This window comes from Stigmatopora nigra, chromosome 12, assembly GCF_051989575.1.
Source record: "Stigmatopora nigra isolate UIUO_SnigA chromosome 12, RoL_Snig_1.1, whole genome shotgun sequence".
NCBI lineage: Eukaryota > Metazoa > Chordata > Actinopteri > Syngnathiformes > Syngnathidae > Stigmatopora > Stigmatopora nigra.
In genome coordinates this window covers 5,201,100-5,226,040 of record NC_135519.1, presented here as the reverse complement: position 1 = coordinate 5,226,040, position 24,941 = coordinate 5,201,100, and the positions used below count along the sequence as shown (strand labels likewise).

Sequence of the window (24,941 nt, the reverse complement as noted above, 5' to 3'; positions counted from 1 at the left end):
CAATCCACCAGGATCTATCAGTACAGTGTTAATTGACCACTGCAATCCCTCAGATGAATTATGGAACGTTTGGAGGGTCACTGGAGAATGTTACGGCTGGGAGGAACACATCCCAGGAGCAGAGCTGCATTTAAAACTGCGGTAAATGCATTAAACTGTTTCATTTTTTTCGGCTTTCACAGGAAATACCACAACTTTAGCTAGGTACAGTGTAATGTAAGGGAAAATATCTGAAGCCATTGGAGTTTCCCAAAAGTCCTCATGAATTTCTTCATGAATTGAGATCTGATCATCCAAAATTATGTCAAAAAACATAATAATTCATATGACTGGGATAGAAATTTCCAAAAGTCTGCCAGGCTAGGAAATGAATGGGTGCCACCAAAGTTTTAATATGAATTAATAACATTGAAATTAAGCCGCGGGGGGTAAAAAAGCCAATTTTCCTGAGCACTGGTGTTTAAGTGATATCATATTTAAATACACTGTCAATTAAAATGCTCCTATCTTTATGAATGCAGCTTTATTTAAAAAATATCTTTCATTCTATTTTATTTATGAATAAATGTCATTTTCTCATGGTGATTATTGCATTCCTGTAATACCTTGACCCTAAAACTCTAAGATCTAATTAGAGCGTAGTTACGATGAAGCGGAAATAGTAAACATACTGATTACAAAATTCTTCACAAAAATTCAATCTGGCATAAGTAAGAGGTGACCCAGTTTGCCTCTCTTTGTTACCCAACCATACAGATGTGTGTGCGTGAGCAGGAGGGTGCCATAGCACTGAGGCCCATCTGGCCTTCTATAATCAGCTTTAAACAACAAATCGAAAACAAAGCAGCACATGTGCAGGACCTGTCATGCTGGCGCAGTTGTACGGATCCACACTGCATTTTCATATACTAGTATGTTTTGGTTTGTGGAGATCCAACTCACTTGAGAATATATAACCAGGTACCACGCAGGGATGACCACCTAAAGGTCGGGGTCACGCTGTTCAATTTCTAGAGCAGTGTGTCAGCGTGTTTGAATGCATGTCGTCTGCATCTGGACACGGTTAATTCTGCTTAATCCTTTTGCTGTCAGTCAGCCAGCCTTGCGTTCATGCCCTTATCATACATCAGTGTGTTACTTTTCTCATGAAAGAGTGCATGCATCCCCAACAAGGAATAATAATAATAATAATAAATGCTGCTCATGTTAAGGTAAGTTGGCTTATTTTTCAATGTTGTTTATTATGTTACAGGTTGGGAGGGTTGATTTGGATTGAATGGTAGACAGCATGGTTGGGAGAATTGCACAAGCCGTTTCATATTTGTCAAATGAAGATGATTACAAACCGCATACCGGTAATTTTACAGTGATTTTGTGATAAGATGTTCTGGGCGAGAGTAACTCAGTCCTGGCATGAGGTTTGCTACACTGGGAAAGTGTTTTGGTGCATGAAGCCAAACTGCCATGCTTTCCCAATCAGAAAAGCGGCACAAAAGGATTTGAGTCACATTGTTAAGTTATCTCGGCTCCCAGCAGAACATGATCCATTAAGCATTTGTGGTTACTTTTGCCAGGACAAAACAGGTGCTCTCATATTCGTCCTTGTTCACACTTGCTGAACATATTTCTCTCTACTCACATATATGGGTAAAAGTCTACTCACCCCATGTGATCATTTCTTTGGTGTAGTAGCATCCCATTCTCCATTTGAGCTCCCTCCCAGTTTTGGTTACTTCATTTCCAGTAATGTCCGCTTTACTCAAGTCTCAAATCTTCTTTCCTTCAATTCCGGAGTTTATTCAACATTCCTGATTTCTGTAATGAATTAAAAAACAAGTTGAGGCATTCGAAAATGATAAATGGAAATAAAAACAAATACAACTTAAATGAGATCAAACAACTATAAGTCATTATTTTTTATATCATAATTAGTTTGGCATGGTATATATTTTTAACAATGATAATTGCATTACAACAAGTGTGAACAGGTGGAATGAAATGCATTCTAGGTACAGCCTCACCAAGACAGATATAACATCACATAATTTAGGAAGAAACACGAAAAATCTATAAAATACCGCAACTTTTTTTGCATTGCTTTTTAATCCCAAACCAAGAGTGCCTTAAAGCTCCTGTTTTTTTTTTTTTTGGTCATGTTTACACAATAAATGGTGAGCCAATAAATACCATTTGACATATATAAGTTGTTCCTGAATAAAAGATGCAGGCCCAGCCAAACTATGAAAAAGTGCAATTTATAATCCAGAAAATACGAAATGTGATTTTCTCATTACACAGTCTCTTTGTGGTCATGTCTTATGGAAATGTTTGATAGAAACATGGCACATGCACTGTGTGCAATAGGTCTGCAGACAGCTCAGGGAAAGAGAATGTGCGGTGGTTAGAGTTTGGGTGGAGACGGCAACATTTACTGTAGAACTGCAGACAAATATGCATGGGCTCCACCCTTAGCGAGTGATCAACTCCTCTGTCATCACTGTCTTTACCAAGTAGATAGAGATTAATATCAAAGGTTCAAATTCTTCTACCCCTCTTCTCCGAAATACTGTACTATGTGGAAATAGGCGATCCAAATTGCGTCTTGGAAATATCGAGTTTAAGTGGGTTTTTCATGTTGTATTGCAAAACTCCATTACGAAATGGATGCTTTCTTCAGCGACTGTGTGGCTAATGTGCCAAGCTTTTGTCCTGAACGTACTTCTATTCGAGCTCCCTGTGGATAACTCATATTTCAAGGCCAATGCTTTTAATGGGTCAAGAGAGGCAAGGGAGGAAGACAAAGGAACTACAAAAACTTGATTCTAAACACAGAAAGATTGGTAGTAGGGTTTTTTTTCCAATGTAAGTAAAAATAACTCATTTCATTTTCTAGAGTAAAAACGACCCATTAACGGGTTCAAAGCAGCACTCCTGTAGAGGAATTTATAATCAGAGTATTGCACCAATATGGACGGTAATATATACACTTTTTTTTTTACTTTAGTAGATGTTTTAAAGGTCAAAGTCTTTTTAAAAAGGGTCACTTTCACTTCGATAGGAGGGGTTCAATCACTGGCATTTAGGCATGCGAAATGCCAACAATGGTTCAAAGCATCAGCATTGGTATTTGATCCATTGTACTCCCTTCTCTTTAGAGACCACCACCAACAAGGCATCATCTTACTTAAATTGACTAGGTTTTGTGGAGCTAAGATCTATGAGATAGAATTCAGATAGCCAAATGGGTTAAGGTGGAGTGGTGGGGGCTACTCAGAACACTACATTTTATGGGGGACATTCCACTTATTGGATGGGTAGGGCTAGAGGGGCAAAAAAAATGTTGATTAAGTCATTATTGAACTTTTCAGATACTGATTATATGAGAAAATCAATCAGTTCACCCACATATAAATAAATACTATATATTAATTTGTTTAATACAGTCTTAGTTTGAAAAGAACATTTGGGAAATTGTGACTTGTAGTGGTTCTGGGAATGTTGGGCTTTTTGGGATTGTTTTCATATGTATTATAATGGTTTGGATAAAATAATACACCATTAAGATGAAAAGTGCACTTCTTGCATTTTTGGCAGTGACAATAAGATGAAACTCAACAAAAACGGACTGTCCTTTTTTTATAAGACTTTCTATTTGTATGAATTATAACAGTCCATTTTATTTTGGAGCAGATTTATGCCCCTGTGTAATTACCATTGCTCTCTACTGGTATCTGTCATAGAATTGATGGAATATGTTGAGAAAAATGCGAATAAAAGCCAAGCAGGAACACATTTCGAAGTGAAACCGCAATGGACACGACTTTGAGGATGCTAAATAAACAACAACATGATTTACAGTAACAAAACATGCAACAGTTTCAGCGCCAGAAGTTTGGTTACTTGGAAAATATTCCACTTGGTAAACCCACTTCCTTTGTAGTACTATTCAGAATAAAAGGAAAACCAAGTACAAGACATCCAGGTCCATCTGCATATCACTACATTGTGTAGTACACTTAATTACATCAGGTTGATCCCCTGCATATTAAAGCAACATCAGACAACCTGTTGCACTGTTGACACCCTTGAAATTTCCAAAACTTGTGTAACTTAAACCTTGATGGTTTGGTAATGACAATGATTAGACCTCACGGAATTCCACCCTTCACAGGACGGGCTTTGGTTTTGCCTGGTGAATGGATGGGACAGAGATGTTATCTGGCCTTAGGGAGGATGTTTGGGGAGTGGGAGTGGAAGGGCTGTGAGGCCTCAGTGTGTTAATACAGCTAACAGTCAGGAAGGCAGAGTGTTGACTCTGCAGATTTAAGCCCGCTACTGATGGCTACGGGGCTAAATAGTGACCCCATGGACTAATAAAGAAAATCACCTCAGGCACGAGCCATGAGGGTCAGAGGTAACGGCGTGGCTGGGAAAAACACAGGCAACGGATTTCCATCACGACGCTGCCTAATTGAAATGACAGTTAAAGACCGATGAGGGTAACAGTGTTTATTTGCTTCTTTGTTGAGCAGTGAGCAAGCACAAAGATATGCCTGGGCCGGCCAGGGGTGACATCGCTCCTGTATGCTGTCTGGCTCTGGGATCTCTGCACTAGTACAATAAGGACTTCCTGTCTGCCATTAGATTCCAATGCATTCCATTCAATTCAAGCCTGGGATAAGGCAAAGAGGGTGTGACGTGATTGTACATACAAATCCTACTCACGCTAAAAACATGGCTGTGCTTGGCAATTTTATCAGGAACTGGAGTTGGAAACGCCTCTGGTTCAGCAATGAGGGAATTAATGGTCTAATTAAAATAACCAATCTCCACATATTCAAATAAAAATAATATTTAAGGAAGATTTAATGAAAATGTTCTACAGTGAGTGTCCATACATTTTATCCCCCCCATTTAATTGTCTTAGCATTACTATGATGAACCCCAGGACAAAAAGAGCACACATTTCATCACCAAAAACACATAACATCATTTTTTATATGTGGTGTCACTCAACAAGCAAGTTGCGTAAATGACTTTACCGCAAATTATATAAATTAGAAACCCCAAAATGACACCAAAATGATTTATTCGTCCCAAAGATTATTGGTCCAACACTAACACCAGCTTGTTCTGAGTGCATTGAGCAGTGCCTTGCCAGATGTAATAGTACTGCCCTCAAAGAAAACTCCTAGCTCAAAACAAAAATAACATTGTGTTTAAGGATATTGTGAAAGTCGTACGTACTATATATTATTTATGTGCTGTGAAAGTTGGTCAGTGACTGCCAAAAAAATTACGGAACATGACTTCAAGATACACTAGAGCTTTACTACTGCTGCCATCTGAAAACCTCCAAAGTGTAGCAATGCATTGATTCATTCTCGGTATTCAATAATGTCGCCATTATTTCAGTTAACAGGGAGTCCTTATACTTCTAATATCATTCCAAAAACAAATCTATTAGCTGAAATAAATGTAATGTTTGTTTTGATCCTCTTGCATTTCCAAGTGATGAATTCTCTCAATCACCCATAGTGTAATTTGATTGAAAATATTTGATGTAATTAAATTTTATGAATTGAGATAAGATAAGATAACAATTTAGATAGATTTTTAAGATTGAAAGAGACGTGAAGTCTAATTAAAATGACTTAATTATGAAGCACCTGAACTGAATCATCATAAAACAAAGTAATAATCCATTAGCTTTTCTTGAAATGAGAACATACTACATCTATCCACTTTCAGAACAAATAGGTAAGCTAATTTTTTTTTACTGTTCTTCCTACTGTGTCGTGTTAACACTTGAATGAAAACTCATGAGGCTACGGTAAATTTGTCTCAAAGAAAAGACGTCTCACAACAGCACCGATCGTGTTGAGGCCCGAGAACACTGTTGCCATCTGCTCACTATTTCCTCTCCCAAAGATGATAATTGAATCTGAAATCACTTTTCCCGCTCGTTTGAAGAGAGAGAGAGATGGGGTCTGCCACTAAAAGTCTCCACCACAATAGTTACGGCCGTGTTTGTATTCTTTACAAAGCTATTTGCTCTGCTTGGCTCTTGAAACATCTGCCCCCCAGATCAATATGGGCCATCTAATCACCTGACACACTTAATTAAAATCTTAGGGGCGGCATCAAAGGGGCATGCTGCCCAAAACGGGGGAATGTAGATGAGCTCTCAGTGGTGTGCTTTGCGCACAATAGAAGATGCTAGAAATCCTTCCTCGTCTTTGGAGAAAATAGGTCACTGTTGGCAGCTGAGGCTAATGTGTCCCAGGTCTGGCCTGTTGTCAAGCGTGCTGCTCAGTGAATTTAACACCCTTTGTGCCAGCGTCTCGGCACTAATCTGTCTTTTCACCGAGTGTTAAAATTAATTTGCACTGATTTCTTTGCATCTCTTCAGAGACCTCAAACGGACGAGTTGCCACTCGGAAGCCTTTGTCCTTGATCTTGCCCATTCTAAACTTTCGTGACAGGAGCTTTGAGGTGCCTGCTCGATGAGGCATCGCATTGACCACCCCTTGTCTTCCTGTGAAAAACATCCCATGACAAAACACAAACCTGCCCCCGACAAACAATACCACGCATCGCATTCCAAAACTTCCCCGAGGAAGAGTCCAGCCGTCGTTGCTTGGTGACAAGCGGTGACGATAATCGGCCTTGGCTCCGAATTGACAGATAAAACATAATTTGATTTAACATTATCTTCTCACAGCTAGTCTCAACAGGGCATATCCGGAAAGGGGAACATGAGCAAAGTCAGATAACTTTATCAGAGTGCTTGGCAATGTCACAAAACGGTGTTCCCATGGGAAAAGTAGAGACGGGTGTTTAGCGGCGCTCATGATACCATTAAGAGAAAAATGAGCCGCGGAGGGCTCGGCGGAAGCATGGCAGGTTTCTAGGTGTTGCGCATAGTCAGTTACGTCTCGTTTTGGATCACATCCCTTGTATTTACAGTGTTTCGGCCGCCTTTTATCTTGCTTTATTTAATCTGTCCGTCTGTGTATATCTTGCTCACCCACTCAAATATAAACTATTTGTGCTCTTTTGCCTCTGGCCATGAAACACGAGTGGACAAATGATGACATTTGGGATGGCTGGTTGGTGACCTGGCTCCATAAAACAGATAAACTTAGAAAGTTAATGGTGAGAAGCAACAGAAAAAAGTTTGAAAGTGGAGGAAAGAAAGGTAAATGCCAAGAGGAAAATAGTCGTCAATGGGTGTGGTGGAAGAGTTCCTCTCATCCAATTAAACATCAATCACTTAGATCCAAGGAAGACAATCAGCCAATCTAAAACAAGTGATTTTGTTGATCTCAGTAGCAACACTGAGACCGTGAGAACAGCTCTCATTCTCACAGACTGAAAATTCTTCAAATCAACTGATAATTGGTATGTCTCCTGTACTCCAGTAAACATTATTTGGCATTTCCATGTCTACGTCAAGATTACAGTAAAATGTCTTCATTTTATTTTCACTGATAATAAAAAAAAGGCCAATTTAAATATTTTGCTTTTCCCATGCTAGTTTAGATCAAAGCGGTTTGAGAGACTTCTTCACTCCACCCTTAACCCCCACTTTGGTGCCCCCTCCTCACACTTCAAGCCCCCAAACCACGTCTGCCTCGCTCCCGCTAATCATTGGTGGTCTCCTGACTGCCAACAGTAATTGATTAGGGAGTGGAGTACTGGTGGGGGAATAGAGGGGAAAGTTCAACCCACGAGTTCTCAAGGTCACTGCCCTCTTCTTCTCTCCACCAAGCTTCTTTTCTCATGCTATTAAATGTCAGCCACAAGGGAAGCTGCAAATATCTGGCATTCTCTGGAAGTCGGACTTCCACGTCGGATTTGATGGTGGAATACCGGAAGAGATGTTCAAAGAAGAACGGGTGTTATGAATGGAACAGAGTCAAGTCAAAGTTTGGAATATCCAAAGCAAAGTCATGTTTGCCGCATATGTGGTCGAACTTTCTGGAGCTTGATGGGACGGCAAAGCTTGAACGTAACAGGAAATGTAGAACATGATTGTGAAACATTGCAAAAGATGAGTGTGTGCTTCACGTTAAGCTTTAAGAGTGTTGATGTTGGCTGAATGGTTTTCTGGGTGCCATCCAGACTCAGTCAAAATAAAAGAAGACTCTTGTATATGTGTTTAAGCATTTAGAGCGGTTCGGCAAGTGCCACAATGGCTACTAAGGCAGAATCCAAGGAGGGAATCAAACAAATCCCACTGAGGCTGAGTTAAACACAAATGATTGGAATAGTTTGAAATGTACATCGTACCTGTGGGAGTGGAAACTAATGGCTTTCTATGTCTGTCTCACTCATGTCTCCTAGAATTGGCCCCAGGCAAAAGCAGCTGTGTTACATTCACCGTGTCTGTTGTGTCTGTTGTGTCTGTCTCTAAGCATTTATCATAGGTTTTTCAAAATTTGTCACTTTGGTACATCATGCAATTTCAAATAAACTCAAGACCAGTAGATATTATCCACATATTAGTCCAATTCGCCATTTTCTCTCTTACCTAGGTCTACAATTTCTTATGTGTCTTGTGTCTGTCTTGCTACTGCAACCAAGAAATTTTCTGAGTACGGGATAAAGTTCTAACTTAACTTAACCTAACCTAATAACACCCCTAGTAAAGGTGAGCTATTTGGGGGGATAAACATCACATGATGGTGCCACCCCGGCCAAATCTATATTGCTAAATGACCAAGAGCAACAGATGAAATGAAAGTGCTCAGGTCCTTTAAATAATGGAGGAGTCCTAACGTCTGCCATTGGTCTCAACGGTATCACTAGGATCTGTTTTTGTCGTTAAAAAAAATCTGTATTATGGAGAATTTATATATGTAAGAATTCAATACCATAACTTTAGTACATAATTGTTTTCAGCCTTTGAATGTTTTCAAAATTCATCTGTTTAACATACAGTATTACATTGACAAAAGTCCCCAAAATTACTTTATATGGCTTCATAGAGGGAATTGGTTTCCTTGTAGCTTGAAACAACATGTAAAAATGATTATGACAAAAGTTGATATACTTTCAAATAGTGGATCAAGATATCATGAAGGCTGGTTTTAAAGAGCTGTGAATGAAAAGCACTTGTGTGGTTTAACTCTATCCAGGTTTGTGAATACCAGAGGAGGTGGTTCAGAGACTCGGTCGTCTCTGGTTTATGTTTTGTGTAATTGTCAGTGCTGTAAGCTTGCTCTCTACTGACCCCATTTGCTGGGGATGTGGTATTGATTGGAAGTAATATCAGGGAACTTTCACTCACGATTCCTTCATATACAATGGATTTCTAACCACCTAATATGTCATAAACAGCTTTAATCTGTATACTGGCTGCAACATTCTTCACCATGCCAATTGTGCTTTGAGCACAATGCTGTTTTTTAGCTTCTTTGCTTTGCTGTGGTAAATTTTAATGGGAGGTAAATGAACCCACATAGTTTCCCATCAGCCTCAGAGATGTTATGGGAGGGAAGCCACCCAGTCTGAGGAATAATGCTGGTATCTGACTGAAAGTACCTGGATGAAATAAATAACTCTCCCTTACGTCTTATATTGTTTTACAAAATAGTATACACTATTAGGTTTACAGGTAGAGAGAAGGTGTCTACGCAAATTTGGAGAAAAGCAAAGATATGATCTTTTCTTAGAAACTCCATTGTGGGTGGTGTGGCAAAATAAATTTTAGCATTGGTCCTGGATGACTTATCATGCAGCAGACAGCAGGACTAGGCATGTGAAAGCTGAAGTCATAGGGGCTGTACAGCAAATCATCCGTCTGCCCATATTATCACTTATTTCCAAACACTTAGCAAAGGTCCCAATAGGTAACTCACCAGGATACTAAACACTAGGTTGTTGTAGTAATAATGATAAGATTAATCCCATCAGATCCAAACAGGATAATACAATTTCACTTCAAACGATTCAAATGTGTAGCAAAAAACAGAACAACAATTTAAATCTCAATGCAAAACCCAATGGTATTATTTTGTAAAAGGCCTGTATTTTTGTAAATTTTAAAAATATATGTTTACGATAATATGTTTCTGCACTTTACATGTTTATGAAAGAGACATCCACATTGTCCTGATTAACATATCAAAGGACACTGATTAGATTCTCAATTTCAAGTGCTCACCTGGCACACAATGTACAAACGTTTACCCTCGTTCCCTTAGCAACTCATTTTGCAAATCAGTGTTTGCGTTGCAGATGCCTGATTTCACAAAACATCCTAATGTGCAGGGTTGTGATTTTACACAGCATTTTGATAACATGGTAGGAAACCAGTTGATTGTACGGTAGCCGTTGTCATGGAAAGTCCAGATTCGAACTCCAACAAAGGTCATACTTGTTGCTTCCTCAGGAGAACACGACATCTTTTTCGTAGCTTCTTCTGTTGTGCCCGTTTGCAAAATGGAGAGGAAAATCATTTGCAGAAACAGGAAAAGAAAATATCTTTACCAGTGTGTGATAAGGAGACTATCCACATCACAGTGGAGGATCTGGGAATAGTTAACACAGGTTTCAGTCTTTCTGAAGAACAGCCTGTGAACCCGGGAATCAACATGGGTCGCTCCGTCAGCTCGGCGTCGACCTGTCCGAGGTCTCTGATGAAGAAACGACTGCAACATTTGTCTTCTCTACCTCTTCAACCTCAAGCAAGACATATCTGCTCTTCAAGCAGTTGTGAAGAGAATGGAGATGACGATGACGAAGAGGAACAGTTCTTATTTGGAAGTGCTGATAACAGCACCCCAGCTTCTGGGAGCCTCTTGGCACATTGTGAGATCAATTTAATTCCACCCACTCCATCGGATGTTATCGATGATGATCAGTTCTTTGATATGAATTCAGACGAAAGCATGGTTTACATTGCAGAGAGTGAAAGTAGTTTTTCTGCTAGAGACTTTGAGGAGAATGTGGAGGCAGAAGAGGCCATGTTTGGATTGACAGACACTGAAAAAATTGTTGAGAAATCAACAGATTCTGAAGAGGGCAATGATGATCCGTTGGTAGAAGAAAGGGAGATGTTGAAAGATGAAGAAAAGTCAAAATCATTGTCTCGTGTTTATCAAGTGGCTCCACTTCCCTTACTGCCCCAGAAACGTGAGTTTTAAAGTAGAGGAAATATTCAAGTTGCATGTTTGTTATAATTATTAAACATACAACAGCACAGAGTGTGCATGGAAACGGTACACATTTGACTTTTTGTTAGAGGCTTAGCCAATTAACATTCAGAAAAAATGATTTGTAGTATAACACGTTGCTACTTGTGACCGTCACTACCAATGATATACAGCGTTGTGGTATTTTGCAGTCATGCAGAACATGTAGTATCACTACTACATTAGTAGCTTTTTTTGGTTAACTCTCAGTGAACAATGCATAGAATGAATTTCACTGTGAGATGATGATGCTAATTAAAAAAAGGTTATGTATTGATGTTCAAATTTTCGAAAGTTGCTGATTACCGAGAAAAAATAAAAATATGACAGCACCAGACTCTAAGCTTCTTTGTTCTATGAACACAGCTACAAGCAGAGCAGATGTCGGGTAGCAGATGGTGGAAAGGTTGAGGTTACAACCATTAGAGACATGACTTGTAGATTGATTCCCCGAAGAACATAACTAATACTAATATTAGTGATAAAAGGAGCGGGTTTAGTTCAAATATAGCTTAAATTTCTGTCATATTTCTGTGTTTCAGGTAGCTTCAACAGCGGAATAAAACTTTTGCCGTTTACTGAGCTCAACTTGGGTGAGTTTTTCTTCAGACACATGTACAAAGTAAGTATTTGTATTCAAATTTAAAAGGTCTGTTTCCATTTGGAACGAGAGACGCGAGGTAAACGGCACCAGATGATATTCGACATCATCCAGCTGTTGAGCTGCGTTCCCCATTCAGATGAAATTGCAGTCATTATGAGACATCGCTACAGTGCCTCGAACGTTTCCTTTGGGAGTTGCCGAAGTTCCCCTTTGTTTGAATCCCATTTTGGCTATTGTGCATGTAGTCCCAGTGCTTGGCTGAATCCATGGTTCCCAGGTTTTGAGTTCTTGTGACTCAGCATGCTCTCCTCCCTGACTTGTCACTCAATGAGCGCTTGAGGGCAAAAATATTGAAATAGAGCCATCGCATACATCCGCTAAAATGGGATACTGCTGATTTAGGATCGGAAATAGTCGCTTAAATCCTAACGTACTGTAGGGAAATGTGAACACCTCTCTAAAATTTTATTTTCTTAATATCTCTTTGAATGCTGTTATTGTTGTACTCTACATTGATCATTATTACAGCACTAATATGTGCTGTATACACAAATAATTACAATTTACAATATACAGTCTTTACTAGGCGCTTGTTTGCAAGATGATTTTGTATTGTATACATGCAGGTGATGATTATTTTTACACAATTCAGGTGCATAACCATTATGTAGGAGTTGGGTATCTTTTGTGTGATCTTGTAAAATCTGGTGCTGATCCAGGTCAGGCCTCTTATGTCTGCCATTCACAGGAAGTATTTGAATATCTGGCAGACACAACTGATTGCTTAATGTCTTTGTGTGTACTATTGGCATTGAGTAAAGATGCACTGCTGCTGCGAACCCGTTTGGGTGTGAGAGTTCACTCCAGCTTTGACATGTCCTGACAGGGCCTCCTTAGGCTGGAAAGTCCATCTCCCCTCTACTGCTAATTTCCCTATAAGGCAACAACAATCTCTGTCGCTGAGCCGGCCCAAAATGTTCAGTCCTCTTGTTTTATTTGGTTTCAGTGAAGATAGTCTGTGTGAAGTCTGTGAAACACTGTGGTAGGGCTATGGGTGTATAACTACTCTCCATTGGTTGGCTCCATCTTAAGATCATTCTGCAATTCTCGGTGAAAGAAAAAGGTATCCAGGAAGATATTAAAGGGTGTTTCACAAAATTCTCGCGATCCAGGTGGTGAAGAGTGCCATCTAACTCGCCCCCCTTCCTCCTCCTCTTCCTGTTGTCTCCCCTGGACCCACATCGGATTCCTTTGCCGACACACATAAACCCATTAACTCGCTTATCTGATGCTAACCGCAGCTCCTATCTACGTCAAGCTAACCTTTCAGAAAAAGAAAACCTGGAATGAAAAACATGCGGTCCATAAATCAGACTGATTTATGTGTTCTGGTAAACAATTTGAAAGGCTACTCTGCTAAGTTGGATTTGCACCTTCTCGATCAGAAGGAAAAAAAAATGAAATGCGGTGTAAAATTCGTTGATTGCCGTCTTGTGAAAAGAAGCCATAAAAATATTCTAAGGACATATATTATTTGTCAGAAAATTCAGGTCAAAATACAAATTGTACTGCCTCATTGCAGTTAAGAAGTTTTGCTTGAATGAGTTTTTATGCTTATGGAACAAAAGCCATATACTTGGTTTGTTATGATAGCAGACAAAAATGGAACTTACTTGCTGACCAAGAATGTGCATTTCTCTGGGAAGGAATTTGAGTTGTCAAAAAAGCACGTCATCAACTGGTAGAAATTGACCTTGGCTTGTTCCCAAGCAACTCCATCATGCCATGTCTATTAGTGATGTACAACTGTGACGACCTGCGAAAAAAGCATTATAAAATTACCAAACTGATACCACAAAACCAGGATGCATTTACCATTTTTGTCTTTATAGATGATTTGAGCAAAAGTGATGTCAGCTGCTCAGACATGCTGAAGATTGCTAATGTTCGGCCCCCAGCCCAGGCTCCCACAATGGATGCATTTACACACCAGAGGGTAAGAAGGCCAAGCAGTGCATCTCTTTAACCATAATGTCACATGCTCACTGTTCAGACACACACACATGTACCTCTAACATACTTAAAAGGTATCTACAGAGTCTGGACATTCCCCAGAAACATCCTAATTAGCTAACTAAGACTCTTACTGTGCACTATTACCGTGATGGTAAATATATTACTGGCCGTAAAAAAGGGTGGTGCTACTTTAATCTCCTTTCAAGTCAAAACTCGTGATGAAAGTCGACGTCAGCAATGGACCGAGAACGTTTTCAAACAGTTTTCCGCACACTTAACAAATTGATGACTGTTGATTTACAGTTACAGACTATTAATCCCAATTCTCCGCACTCATTTTATGTATGTGGCTCAACCTTTCCCTGAAGCTAAAAGTATTAGCAATTGATCAACGTTGCACTTTTAGTGTCATGGTGGTGTTGTAACGTCGACAAGTCTCTACAACCCTTGCTGTTAAATTGATGATACTTGCTCTTTTCCCGATAATCTTCTAGAGGCCCCTGACTCGCTCCTGCAGTTTAGGAGAAACACAAAGTGGGTGTGCCAGTTTTCACACAATAACCCAAACCTCAGACCATCAACAAGGCAATACGTCTCCACGGCAACGGCGTATAACCGTAGGTGGGTGATTAGTGGTTTTTTTAATAATGGCAAATGAATAAGACCAAATCTAACTGTCACACTGTTTTCCTTTAGCATCATGTGTTGTCAAAAGTAAGGAAGAAAATGGAAACCTCCCAGAGAAGGTAGTGTGTACCATCAAAGCAAAGCCTTCAGGGTGCCATCAGCACATGACCCAGATCTACTGCAATTGCAGATTATGCTCTGTTTATATTTCCCAGATCTCTAGAGCTGTCAAAGCAATGGCTCTGAAAATAACCTCAGGATTTCAGTGTTAGTGTCTTGGATTTTGTAGAGTAAGATTGTCGGCTTACTTAGCAACATGTATACAAACTAATTTGAAATATCTCCCAGCAATGATTATCTAAAGTCACGATCAACACTTGCCTGTGGTTTATCAAAGATTCAAATTGTAAATAAGGGTTTTTCATCTGTAAAAAACAAAAAAAAAAAACAGGCAACATTTATCCAAAAGATAGCACTGTAAAATAGACATATTCACATTTGTCAACCTGCTCCAAAACTAATGATGAAAGCATGTTTCGGTGAAAAATATTGCATTCTCTCAAAGTTTGTATTAGATCCAGATGCAAATACCTAAAAGTAAAGGCTGAACTATTGTGGAGCTCATGTTTCCTGATTCTCATATCAAACAAATATTTTACTCTGCAGCAAAAAGCTCCAGATGCTTTTGAAGTGTGATGTTGATACATAGTTATTTTTCATCAAACTACTTCAGTCACCACAAACGCAAAGAGCAAAACAGCCATCGAGTGGGACAATAAAATTCTACCATCATTATAAATTTGTTCACGTTATTTGCAGATTGTAAAGAAAATGAATCATGAATGGCAGGTACGAACGCTCTCTTCCTTGCCCTCTAGTCGGCCGACAGGCAGGAGGCCAAACCTCTGAGGGAGCGAAACACAAATGAGACTTGCCAGTGGTTCGCTAGCATCGGATTGCAAAAATGTCTCCCTTTCATCCAAGGTAAGACGTATGCCTCGGCAGTCTGCCGCCCCTCACAGTCCAGAGGCAGCATAACGAAGCCAGACATTTTAATGTTTATGAGCACAGCAGATGATGTGTTATTCAGTTATTTGAAATAAAACCAAGGATAAAAAATTCATGTATTCAGGTTTAGACAGGCAATTTTACAACTAGTCTGACACATGATTGTAATGTCTTCATAGAGCTCAGGTGTGGTAGATTTACAACATTTGGGCATTTATAGCGTAGGCGTATTTTCTCCAATTGTGAAATGTATTTAAATGCACTGACCCAAGACCGTATGTCTTACAGAGGCAAATTTGTGTGGAGCTGACATCGCCTCCATAAATGTCAATGTCCTGGACACCCTCCACATCAACACATTAAAAGACAAGGAGCAGCTCCTCTCTGCTGTTTATAATGAGTTACATCCACCCAATTCTTTTGGTATGCTTTCAAGACTCCAGAATAAATGTTAAAAACTTTTAAAGTCACCTAGATTGTTTGCTTTCTGGTAGGATCTTTTGGATTTAACCACGCCGAAGAAAGTCTTACGCCAATGGTCAAATCCAAGTCCTCTCCACATGTAAACTGTCTGAGCATGAGCAGACCATCTCTTAAGATCAGGTGCAATCACTATGTCCATTTTCATTTTGAACCAGACTCTATGATGTTGTTGTTTTTTTTCTTCCAATAGCAGACAAAACAGCCAAAACGTCAAGACACAGAGAAATTCACATTTGATCGAGGTCACCATTAACGGTAAGTAGGAAAAGTCGTCTGATGAAATTGAGAAGGAAAATGCTGCAAATCTGAGAAAATTCCAACAGAACTGGGAAACATTTATATTAGTTAAGTATTGCCCACATAACGGCCAAAAAGCCATCTTGTTTACCAAGTGCCAACGCTAGTTTTCCGAGAATCACAACTTTTTTTAAAATATATGTCTCAGCATACAACGTACAACATTTAAGACATCTTTACTACTCAATTAGTTTCAAAGTAAAAACCAACAATGTAAACTATCATTCATTTTGTTTTTCATTCCTCTTGACTACCGCTTCAAGAAACTTTTATTTGAGAATCCCTGTCAACTTGACTTTTACCATATTCCTATTTTTAAGCAGTGCACATTAAAATTTTCCGAACGGGATATTGTTCCGGATATGATATAGAATTCCAATTTGTATGGAGTTGACGAGAAAAATGTTGTTGCATTCAATGTGGTTACATGATTTGGGAGGACAATATTATTTAGTTAAATTATAATTATAGGAGGCAATAGAGTGGTTTGGTGGTTAGCACGTCTGCCTCACAATGAAGCTTGAGTTCAAATCTCGGGTTTGGCCGTCTTGTGTGGAGTTTGCATACGTGTTGGAGTTCCCCGAATATACTGGCTTCCTCCCACATTCTGAAAATATACGTGTTGAGTCATATTATAGGTGTAAATGACTACTATGACGAGGACCTATACGTCAATATATTGCCTGCTAACATTAACGGGGTCATGTGTTGTAGCATCAGAGCGAATAGTGCACCTCAGAACCCCCAAAGAAACAACAGTTGGCAAAATTATGGACTCATGCCTGAGAATGCTGGGCATGGCAGATGACAGAAGCCTTTTTTCACTGAAAGAGCAGAAAGGTACCGCAAAAAGAGCGCACAACGCATTGCAGTTAAACTCAACGGCATGAAGACATCATGTGCACATCTGCTTTTATTTCCAGATTCCACGGCTGAGCTCTCACAGGATCAGCTGATTGGGAGTCTGCTGACATCCCCATCTGACAGGCAGCTGGAGCTGCATTTGTGTAAAAGAGTAAGGCTGATAATTGTTGTTGTTTTTAAAACAAAACCAAATTTATAAAAGGGATAATAATTAAATGATTTTAACTGCAGAATCCAAACTCCCAGACTAGCCCAGATGCCAACAGCTCGGCTAGAATACAAAAGGAGGACAGAATCAGGGAGCTGAACCTGCAGGTGGAGTCTTTACAAAATGTCATCCTCCAGGTTAGAGCTGGTCTAAAAGCCATGTGTGTTGCAATGGTGCTATAATCTTTCAGCATACTCTGCAGTGATTGTCTTCTCATGCCATCAAAGGTACAAGAGCTGCACCTTGGCCTGGTGGCTTTCTGCTCTGAGTTAAAGAACTCAGATGGAGATGGGAATTTAGAAATGCTGGGCTCAACCGAGCTGGAGCAGAAACTGGAAGTCCTCCACAGAAGATTGACCGACAAGAGACAAAGTCTACAGACCCTCCGAGGTCATATCAACAACTCTGCAGCCCACAGGAACAAGTAAAATGTCTTTTTTGCTGACTCTCACTATAAACCAGTAGTATACTATTATATTATATAGTATTTTGCAGCAATATATTTTAAATAGACATTTAGGGCATATTACTGTTTATTGGCCACTTAATCAGATCAAACTAAAATAAGCGCTACTAGGAGAGAAGCATTTATGCCTCCTTTAAGATAACTTGGTTTGGTTCGAATTGCTATTTCTGTAGAGAAATTATTTAAATACTGGCGTGCTGATTGCATCATTAAATTAAAGTTTACGCCTTATAATGCAGTGACATTTTGTCTCTCCATCCAGACAGCTTGATGTTCGTCTTTTGGAGAAGATGAAGCTAAACTGCCAGGTGTTTAAAGAGGAAATCTCTATGGTACATCTCAACCGACAGGTGGCGAATTTCCAGAATGCCTTGCAGGACAGTTACATTAAGGTACTTTACCCTAGATGACGTATGAGACTGGTATTAAATGGCATAATGTTGACACTAAAACAATTTTAGCCGACAGCTTGAGAAAATACCACTTGGTATGTGAAAGAATGCTTTAGTGTGGGAATAATTATGTTTTGATTGCTAAATATATACTGAATTCCACAAAATCAGTTCAGGGTGTATTTTTATTGCCACCAAGCAGTAAAAGCAAATGAACATTTTAATGTCTCGGTCAAAGGTGGTCACATTCTGTTTATGGAACAAGATTCTTTCTGGTAGGGTGCACATGGTAATAGTGTCGTCTGTCCCTTTATGTATCTAGAACCAATTATGGAATGTCTTTTCTTTTAGAGTGTCTTATTCTATGCTCTACTTATCAGAAGAAAACAGATCAGTACTGGATTGACAGCCATTCTAGTTTATCACTGTGAGATTCTTGTATATTGTTCTATTAGTAACAATAGATGCGTGACATAGGAAAGTATAAATGACTTCCTGGTGTCAAGGTCAGTGACCCTATCATGGCCATCATCTTTGATCCTAGCCAACCGTTCTCCCGAGTGACAACACAGAAGCACATTAGCTCCTCTTCCGTCATTGGTTGGAAGTGGGCACGCAAGTCCTGGTATGGTCATGCACCTCATCTGAGAAAATGTTGTTTTAGCACTGACACCCGAGAGCCTGTGACCATACCGACAATGGAATGCGCACGACAAAAGGCGGCGGGGAAAGGGCAATGGAGAAATAGGTCGGGATGTGTAAAACTATCTCCATCTATCCCCGGAGGAGCCCACTTCTTTTTTAATGTGGGGCCTTTTATCCCGCCGGAGAAGGCCTAACGAGGTGCCATGAAAGGACACACGCGGCTTGGGCTTTGAATGGTGCCCCGTGTCACGTTGCTGCCCCGAGGCCGCGCTTTTTTAGGTGCCGAGCTTGTGGGAAAAGCGGCAGCGTTAATGTTTATCATATGACCTAATCAGAGTTAACACACAGGTCAGGACTGAGGAGCAGCCTGGGAACTGATGGAGCCACTGCTCTAATAAGGAGCAGACCGCCCTGTATTTGCTCTCGTAGGCTGCCCGGCATTGCAGACAATAAGGAAATATTTCATCATTGGCCGTCTAATCTCTAAGGATCGCTCGCAACTGGCGAGCATCAATAAAGCAGCCGAGAGGGAAGGGAAAGAGAAACAAGGGGGAAAGAGTGCGAAGGGCGGAGGGGAAGCACAACAAATAGCGGAAATGATTTTAAATAAGCGTCTTAGCTCGGACAAAAAAAAACTTCAGACAGACTCTTAAGGAGGGGAAATTGAAAGAATAACGGCTTGGCGTGTCACGGTTTGCTCGTGGACTTTTGCTTTGAAAAGAAGACGTGTGGGCTTGCATGTGCCTCGGTTTAATGGCGTTACGGTGGAACCTCGTGTGTTCTGGTCAAGGTGTTGAATTGGGAAAAGTTTGTGTGGGTGAAAAAGTCAATGTTCTGCAAGTCTGGTCAAACTTCAACCAACTGAGCAATTAAATAATGTCTACAGTTCTTGATCTCTAGTTAAGGACCATCTTAACATTCTCTTATGGCAATAATCATGGAGTCAAATTAATTTCATGGGCCACACAAAATGTTGTGGTGGGCCAGATAGGGGCCACGGACCTTGAGTTTGACACCTGTCCTGTAAACAGTCTATGGTGAATATTTATTTTCTAACCAGTTTGTACATGCATTAACTGGTGAAAATCAACCCCACATCTGTCATCATATTTGCCGGTCTATTGCAAGATTTGATTCGTCATACTACATCAAACTATATCATTTTACTGTTGATGGCAGAGGAACAATACCACATTTTTCTCAAGTAGTGGTATTGTAATTATCGACTTAGGCAAATCATTTTTCATTAATGCCTGCCTTTAGTAATATTTCAATCTCTTCTATATCATCTTGAGTTCATGTGGCCTGTGGCTGCCCTCTCTGGGTTAAGTGTTTGATCGAATCATGCGGATGAACATGAAAAAAAAAATCCCACCGTCTTTCGGCATGCGTCCAACATTGAGGGCAACTAAGAGAAAACGATGCTCTTGGCTAGTACTTCTCAAGGAGATTCAGATGCATTTCTGTGGATACATCCTGTCTGGCTCCCATGTCTGAGGCGAGAGAAGCTTTTGTTTTGACCCCTGCCCTTGGCGAAGCGACATCAATTGCTGCAAAGCATTCACACGCCTAACAGAGAAAGGGCGGGGGTAGGACGCCAAGAAGCTGGATAAGGGAACTGAGGAATTCAGCGGTCAGACTCACAAGTTATTTCTGATCCCCACAAGCTACTTGTGGTGTGATGTCCTCAAACGCTAATCATCACGTCTTGGTGGTCTGCAAGCTTTGACGCACACTCAGTCTTATCTTCCGGGGACCTCGCCACAGCGGTATCTGTAATAGTCTCCCTTCTAGGAGTTGCGTAGCCGAGGAAATTACATATATGACAGACGTATGCCGCAAGTTTTTAACGACGTTTACATGTGACGATGTGATTTAAAGGACTGTATATGCACTTATTTTAAATGATTTTGAAAGTGTGACCATATGTATCCTATTGTCAGGATATAGACGCAAGTAAACAGCTACAGTCCGTTGAGGAATCAAAACAAACCCCAAAAATGTCTGTCTTCCTTAAAATTAAGCTTTATAACCTACCTTTACTTTTATTTGTAGCATGCAAGGAAGCTTTTATTGAATGTTTCAATGAAAAGGAAATTCCAAATGAAAGTTTTCTTCAATTAATTACAATTATGCACATATAACCTCAATAAACGTACACTATCAAATATAAGAGAAGCATTAATTGATTTTTAAACGATATGATTATTTCTAGAACTTGCAATTCCAGGGGAAATGGGGATGCTTTGCTGATCAGTGGTTAACACATTTGATCAAATATTGATTGAGACTAAAACAGTGCATTTCTGTCATTGTATTTATATTATATGATATTTGTACATGTTGATGAGGAAGACTGACATTATTTTCTACATCCAGGAGAGTACCCAGAGAAAGAATGTGACCATTGGAAGCCTGAGCCAGCTTGTGTCACCACAGTCTCCTGCCATGTTACTGGTCTTCCAGGAACAACGTGGACCTGATGGGTGCTATGGCTTCACATGCCGTTACACAGAAGGCCTTGGCTTAGTGGTGATAAAGGTGGAAAACTCTCAACTATGTGTGGATGACAGGTATTGCAAGAAGTAGTCCAGATTCATGAAAGTCAAGGAAGGTAAAATATTGATGAAAATGCTTTAAATATGTATGTAGACTCGTCGAGGTGAATGGATCGCCGGTGGTCAACTCAACAGAAGAAGAACTGAGTGAGCTTCTACTCCATCTAAGCAGCGCTCAAATGATTGTGCTCCGGCAGACCCCTACGACCCTGGCTTCACACCAACCCCCACTTGTTCTGCAGCACATGGTTAAAGCTAATCCTCTGCAAGCGGAAAGAGATGTGATCGCCATGGAAACGCCATCACTCCGCAAGATAATGGCCATCTGATGGCAATGGGGGTTCATGGAATGGACACAAAGAAAAAGATTAAACATTGACGGAAATGATGGAGAAATTATCATGTATTAATGTTCTTTAGAGTAATTTTTTGGTTCATTCTTTTGTGGTGTTCATAATTTATAATTGTTAGAGGTATATGGTAAATTCACAGTGCTCGGTATAATTTCTTCTAATGTTTTTCAACTGTAAACATTGTATGATGATGATGATGTTAGACTGAGATATGGCTTGTATCACAGGCTCTATTAAATGAAAGGTATGACAGACAGACTATGAATGTGAAAATGTCACTAGTTGCTAGACAAAAACATGTAAGAATTTGTTCAAAATGCCTTCATTCCAACATCTTTGTTTGAAGTTTTCCATCAAATTGACCCAATCCATATCTGAACGTATTTGTACTCACTCTTCATCATTACCAATGGCACTAATATCCATTCACTATTCCATTGGCTATCATTTTGCAACTTAATGACACTTGAGAGAGCTATGAATTAAGAATAAAATAATACAAGTCCTTAGTGTCACAGATTTCTGAGGCGCATGCTTGTCAGAGTGTCAGATCTGTCCGATTATATTCCTAAGGGTGGAACAATAAATGCTTGCTGCGGCGCCGGGGAACTCCTGGAAATCTCAGGAACATGAAACGTAGTTACATACATGCCTGAATGCTGCACCTCCCTTATTCTCGTTGTAGGACACACACGGATGGTTTTCTTTGGGAGTTGAGTCACGTTTAGCCTTTTGTATGTTGTAATGCAAACCATCGGGCTGTGGGAATAAAGCCCTGGTTGCAGAAATGCCTCATTTCAGTTTCGTTCTCCCTCGTTAACAACCAGTGGATCGTGCAAGCCTGACAGTGCAAACAGTACCGGTCTCAGACCAAGACTACTTGGGGTCCAAAAGAGCCCGAGGCCGTAAAACCAGACCGGAAAGGTCAATGGTCATTCGGCGTTGTCATATAATTTGGTAATAAAATGAAATGGAGCTCAATGTCATTTGGGTGGGAGATTCTGCTTGCCAAAAAAATAAAACATTCACAAAGAGGGAAAAATATGACTCTGGCAAATCGGAAAAAAAGTTTGGCACATACATGGGAAAATAAAGTTGACCAAGCCACAACTTGTAAACTGACACAGATAATGTCATACCTCAGGAAGTCTTAGCTGAGACGTTATTCAAAACTGCACAACAAGACATCGCCAAGACGTTAAAAAAAAGTTCATAGTGCTCATAGGTTAACTCTTTCAGAGCCATTGACAAAGAGATATTCAATCATGTAGCTTTTTTTAAAATCCTGCTGTGAATTTACACTAGTTTGTCATTACTAGACCCACAACCCATTTGAACTGAGGCCTTCCAATTGGCAATTATCACCACCAATGACAGCCAATAAGTCCAAACAACATAAACAAGGCATGTTCTGATGAAGCTCCGAAAAGTACAGCAACACTCAGGTCAGAGGAGACGACGTGTCATGGCACCCTTTCTGGAAATAAATTAATACTAGGGAAAATGAGACACAATCCTATAAACACTGTTGCTGGCAAAAGAAGAAAGCCATGGTGAGGAACATAAACCAGAAAACCGTCAGGATGTAACACTCCCGCTACCATTCACGAGTCCGGAAGATGAGCCATAAGACCTTGTACAGTATATTAGTCAAAAACATCTGTAGCACATTTCAATGAACATCAGCCTACAGCTGAAGCGCCTCTAGTTGACCCAGGCTGTGCCTAACACGTAGTGGCACTGCACAACCTGGATTACATCTGGTTTGCCTTAAGAGGCTGGGCAACAACATCCAGCGCACTCCGATAAGCGCACAACGGCTGCATTTCTCTTGCACCACCTTCAATTGGCCCCCCCGCTTGACATTTCAGGGTACCTAACATCTGTTTGAAGTGGAAGAGGCGGTATTAGCGTTGGTTTCCTGCCCAAATCCCACACGATCTAATAAAAAAGCATATAGGTTTGATGTGAAGGAAGGGAACTGCTGTTCACTAAAAGCTGAAAAAAAAACCCTCATTCCTGAATTACAATATATGGTTGGTTTTAAATTGTAGTTTTAACCACGTCAATAAAAAAAAATGATGTAACTGCATATTTACACTGATTGTGAGTGGTTGTTTATTTATATAAACTCAACTAGTCTATCGTGTAACCTAGTTGGTATCAGGAATCAGTTGACTAAAATATGTAAAAAGTTAACCATAGGTTTAAAATCTGCCTTTACTAATAATCTGGGGATAGAGTGGATAGGGAAAGTTATTGTCAAATCCAATTGTTTTTATTTATATATTGTATTTTGCTTGTGGAGAAAGTGGGGCTTATGTATTCTGATAAATTTCACTTTCAGTAGCTGAACTTGGTCCTTGAGAAGGTCCCAGGAAATAGTCGCATGTTGCCCTAATGCGCATTTTGCTGACCTCTGTCACTCCTTGACAATTACTGCATGCTGCTCATCCACAAAAATGAGGATGTACTGCCACCCAAAGGCAAACCGAATTAAAATGCAATTCCACACATCCATAACGTCTCTCATAGGGTTCATTCTGGAGTCTAATTTAGATGTATTATTTTCAGTCACACCTGGTTTTCACAGTGATTCTATGGGAAAACAACAACCAGAATAGGAAATATCATCAATTCTCCTCACATTGTTATATTTAATGATTAGATACAGTGGTCAAATCTGTTGACGTGGTTTAAAACAGGTTTTTGTGCAGAAAGGTTTGAAGGGGGAGAATATAATTTGGATAAGGAAATCTACCTCTGCTATTTTTCTGCACAACGTGTATGTTTTGGAGCAGCTGAAAACGACAGTTAAGATTGAAAGCGTATAAAAATGTACACAAATGAGTTTCTGATTATATTAAGTTGCAGAGACAATGTAACGATTGTGGAACATGACTGAACGATGTTGTGTGAGGTTAATAAAGGTTTAATCGTTTTTAAATGAATGTACAGCATGTAGGCGAGAACCAGGAATTTTACTGCACTTGTTAAGACTCTATATACGCTACACAGATAAAAGGCTAATGAAAAGGCTCTCAGGATTAAGTATAAGGTGTGCTGTGCACCAGATAAATATGTGAAGAACATTTCCTGGCCCACAGACAATGAATGAAAAAGGTCAGAACAATGCATTATTCATCTTTGCTGAAAAGTGGAGAACATAATTGCCAGTGTATGAATCTATTTAAATGGTTTAATTAAAGCAAAATGAGA

The 24,941-nt window shown here is 39.9% G+C and overlaps 1 protein-coding gene and 1 long non-coding RNA gene across 4 annotated transcripts in view; one reads left to right on the top strand and one right to left on the bottom strand.

The window, feature by feature from the left end:
- Window positions 1-24,941, bottom strand: part of LOC144205523 (uncharacterized) — a 118,825-nt gene that overhangs the window by 36,395 nt on the left and 57,489 nt on the right. Inside the window, exons 7-8 of the long non-coding RNA XR_013328115.1 lie at window positions 13,479-13,621; window positions 1,664-1,815 (exon numbers count right to left, since the gene is read on the bottom strand). This is a non-coding gene — a long non-coding RNA (uncharacterized LOC144205523). The remainder of the gene's footprint in view (window positions 1-1,663; window positions 1,816-13,478; window positions 13,622-24,941) is intronic.
- On the top strand, window positions 873-22,241 carry LOC144205517 (uncharacterized). Of its 3 annotated transcripts, none has more exons than XM_077729925.1 (16): window positions 873-1,211; window positions 11,744-11,794; window positions 13,698-13,801; window positions 14,316-14,442; window positions 14,518-14,567; window positions 15,327-15,432; window positions 15,745-15,879; window positions 15,951-16,059; window positions 16,130-16,194; window positions 16,951-17,076; window positions 17,160-17,251; window positions 17,332-17,445; window positions 17,536-17,732; window positions 18,037-18,166; window positions 21,191-21,384; window positions 21,464-22,241. In XM_077729925.1, exons 3-16 carry the CDS (start codon window positions 13,733-13,735, stop codon window positions 21,696-21,698), a joined length of 1,749 nt encoding a protein of 582 aa, XP_077586051.1. In that variant the 5' UTR covers window positions 873-1,211; window positions 11,744-11,794; window positions 13,698-13,732; the 3' UTR covers window positions 21,699-22,241. The 3 variants fall into 3 exon arrangements, with proteins under 3 accessions (XP_077586051.1, XP_077586052.1, XP_077586050.1); XM_077729926.1 differs by having other exon boundaries at window positions 874-1,211; window positions 11,744-11,823; window positions 16,133-16,194; XM_077729924.1 differs by having other exon boundaries at window positions 874-1,211; window positions 11,744-11,823.

What these genes read in the sequence shown, in the direction of transcription:
- LOC144205517 (XM_077729925.1), top strand. Translation starts at nt 13,733, where the DNA reads ATGCTGAAGATTGCTAATGTTCGGCCCCCAGCCCAGGCTCCCACAATG. An exon ending in TACAAAATGTCATCCTCCAG is followed by an intron (nt 17,446 to 17,535) that starts GTTAGAGCTGGT and finishes ATGCCATCAAAG; the next exon opens with GTACAAGAGCTGCACCTTGG. An exon ending in CAACTATGTGTGGATGACAG is followed by an intron (nt 21,385 to 21,463) that starts GTATTGCAAGAA and finishes ATATGTATGTAG; the next exon opens with ACTCGTCGAGGTGAATGGAT.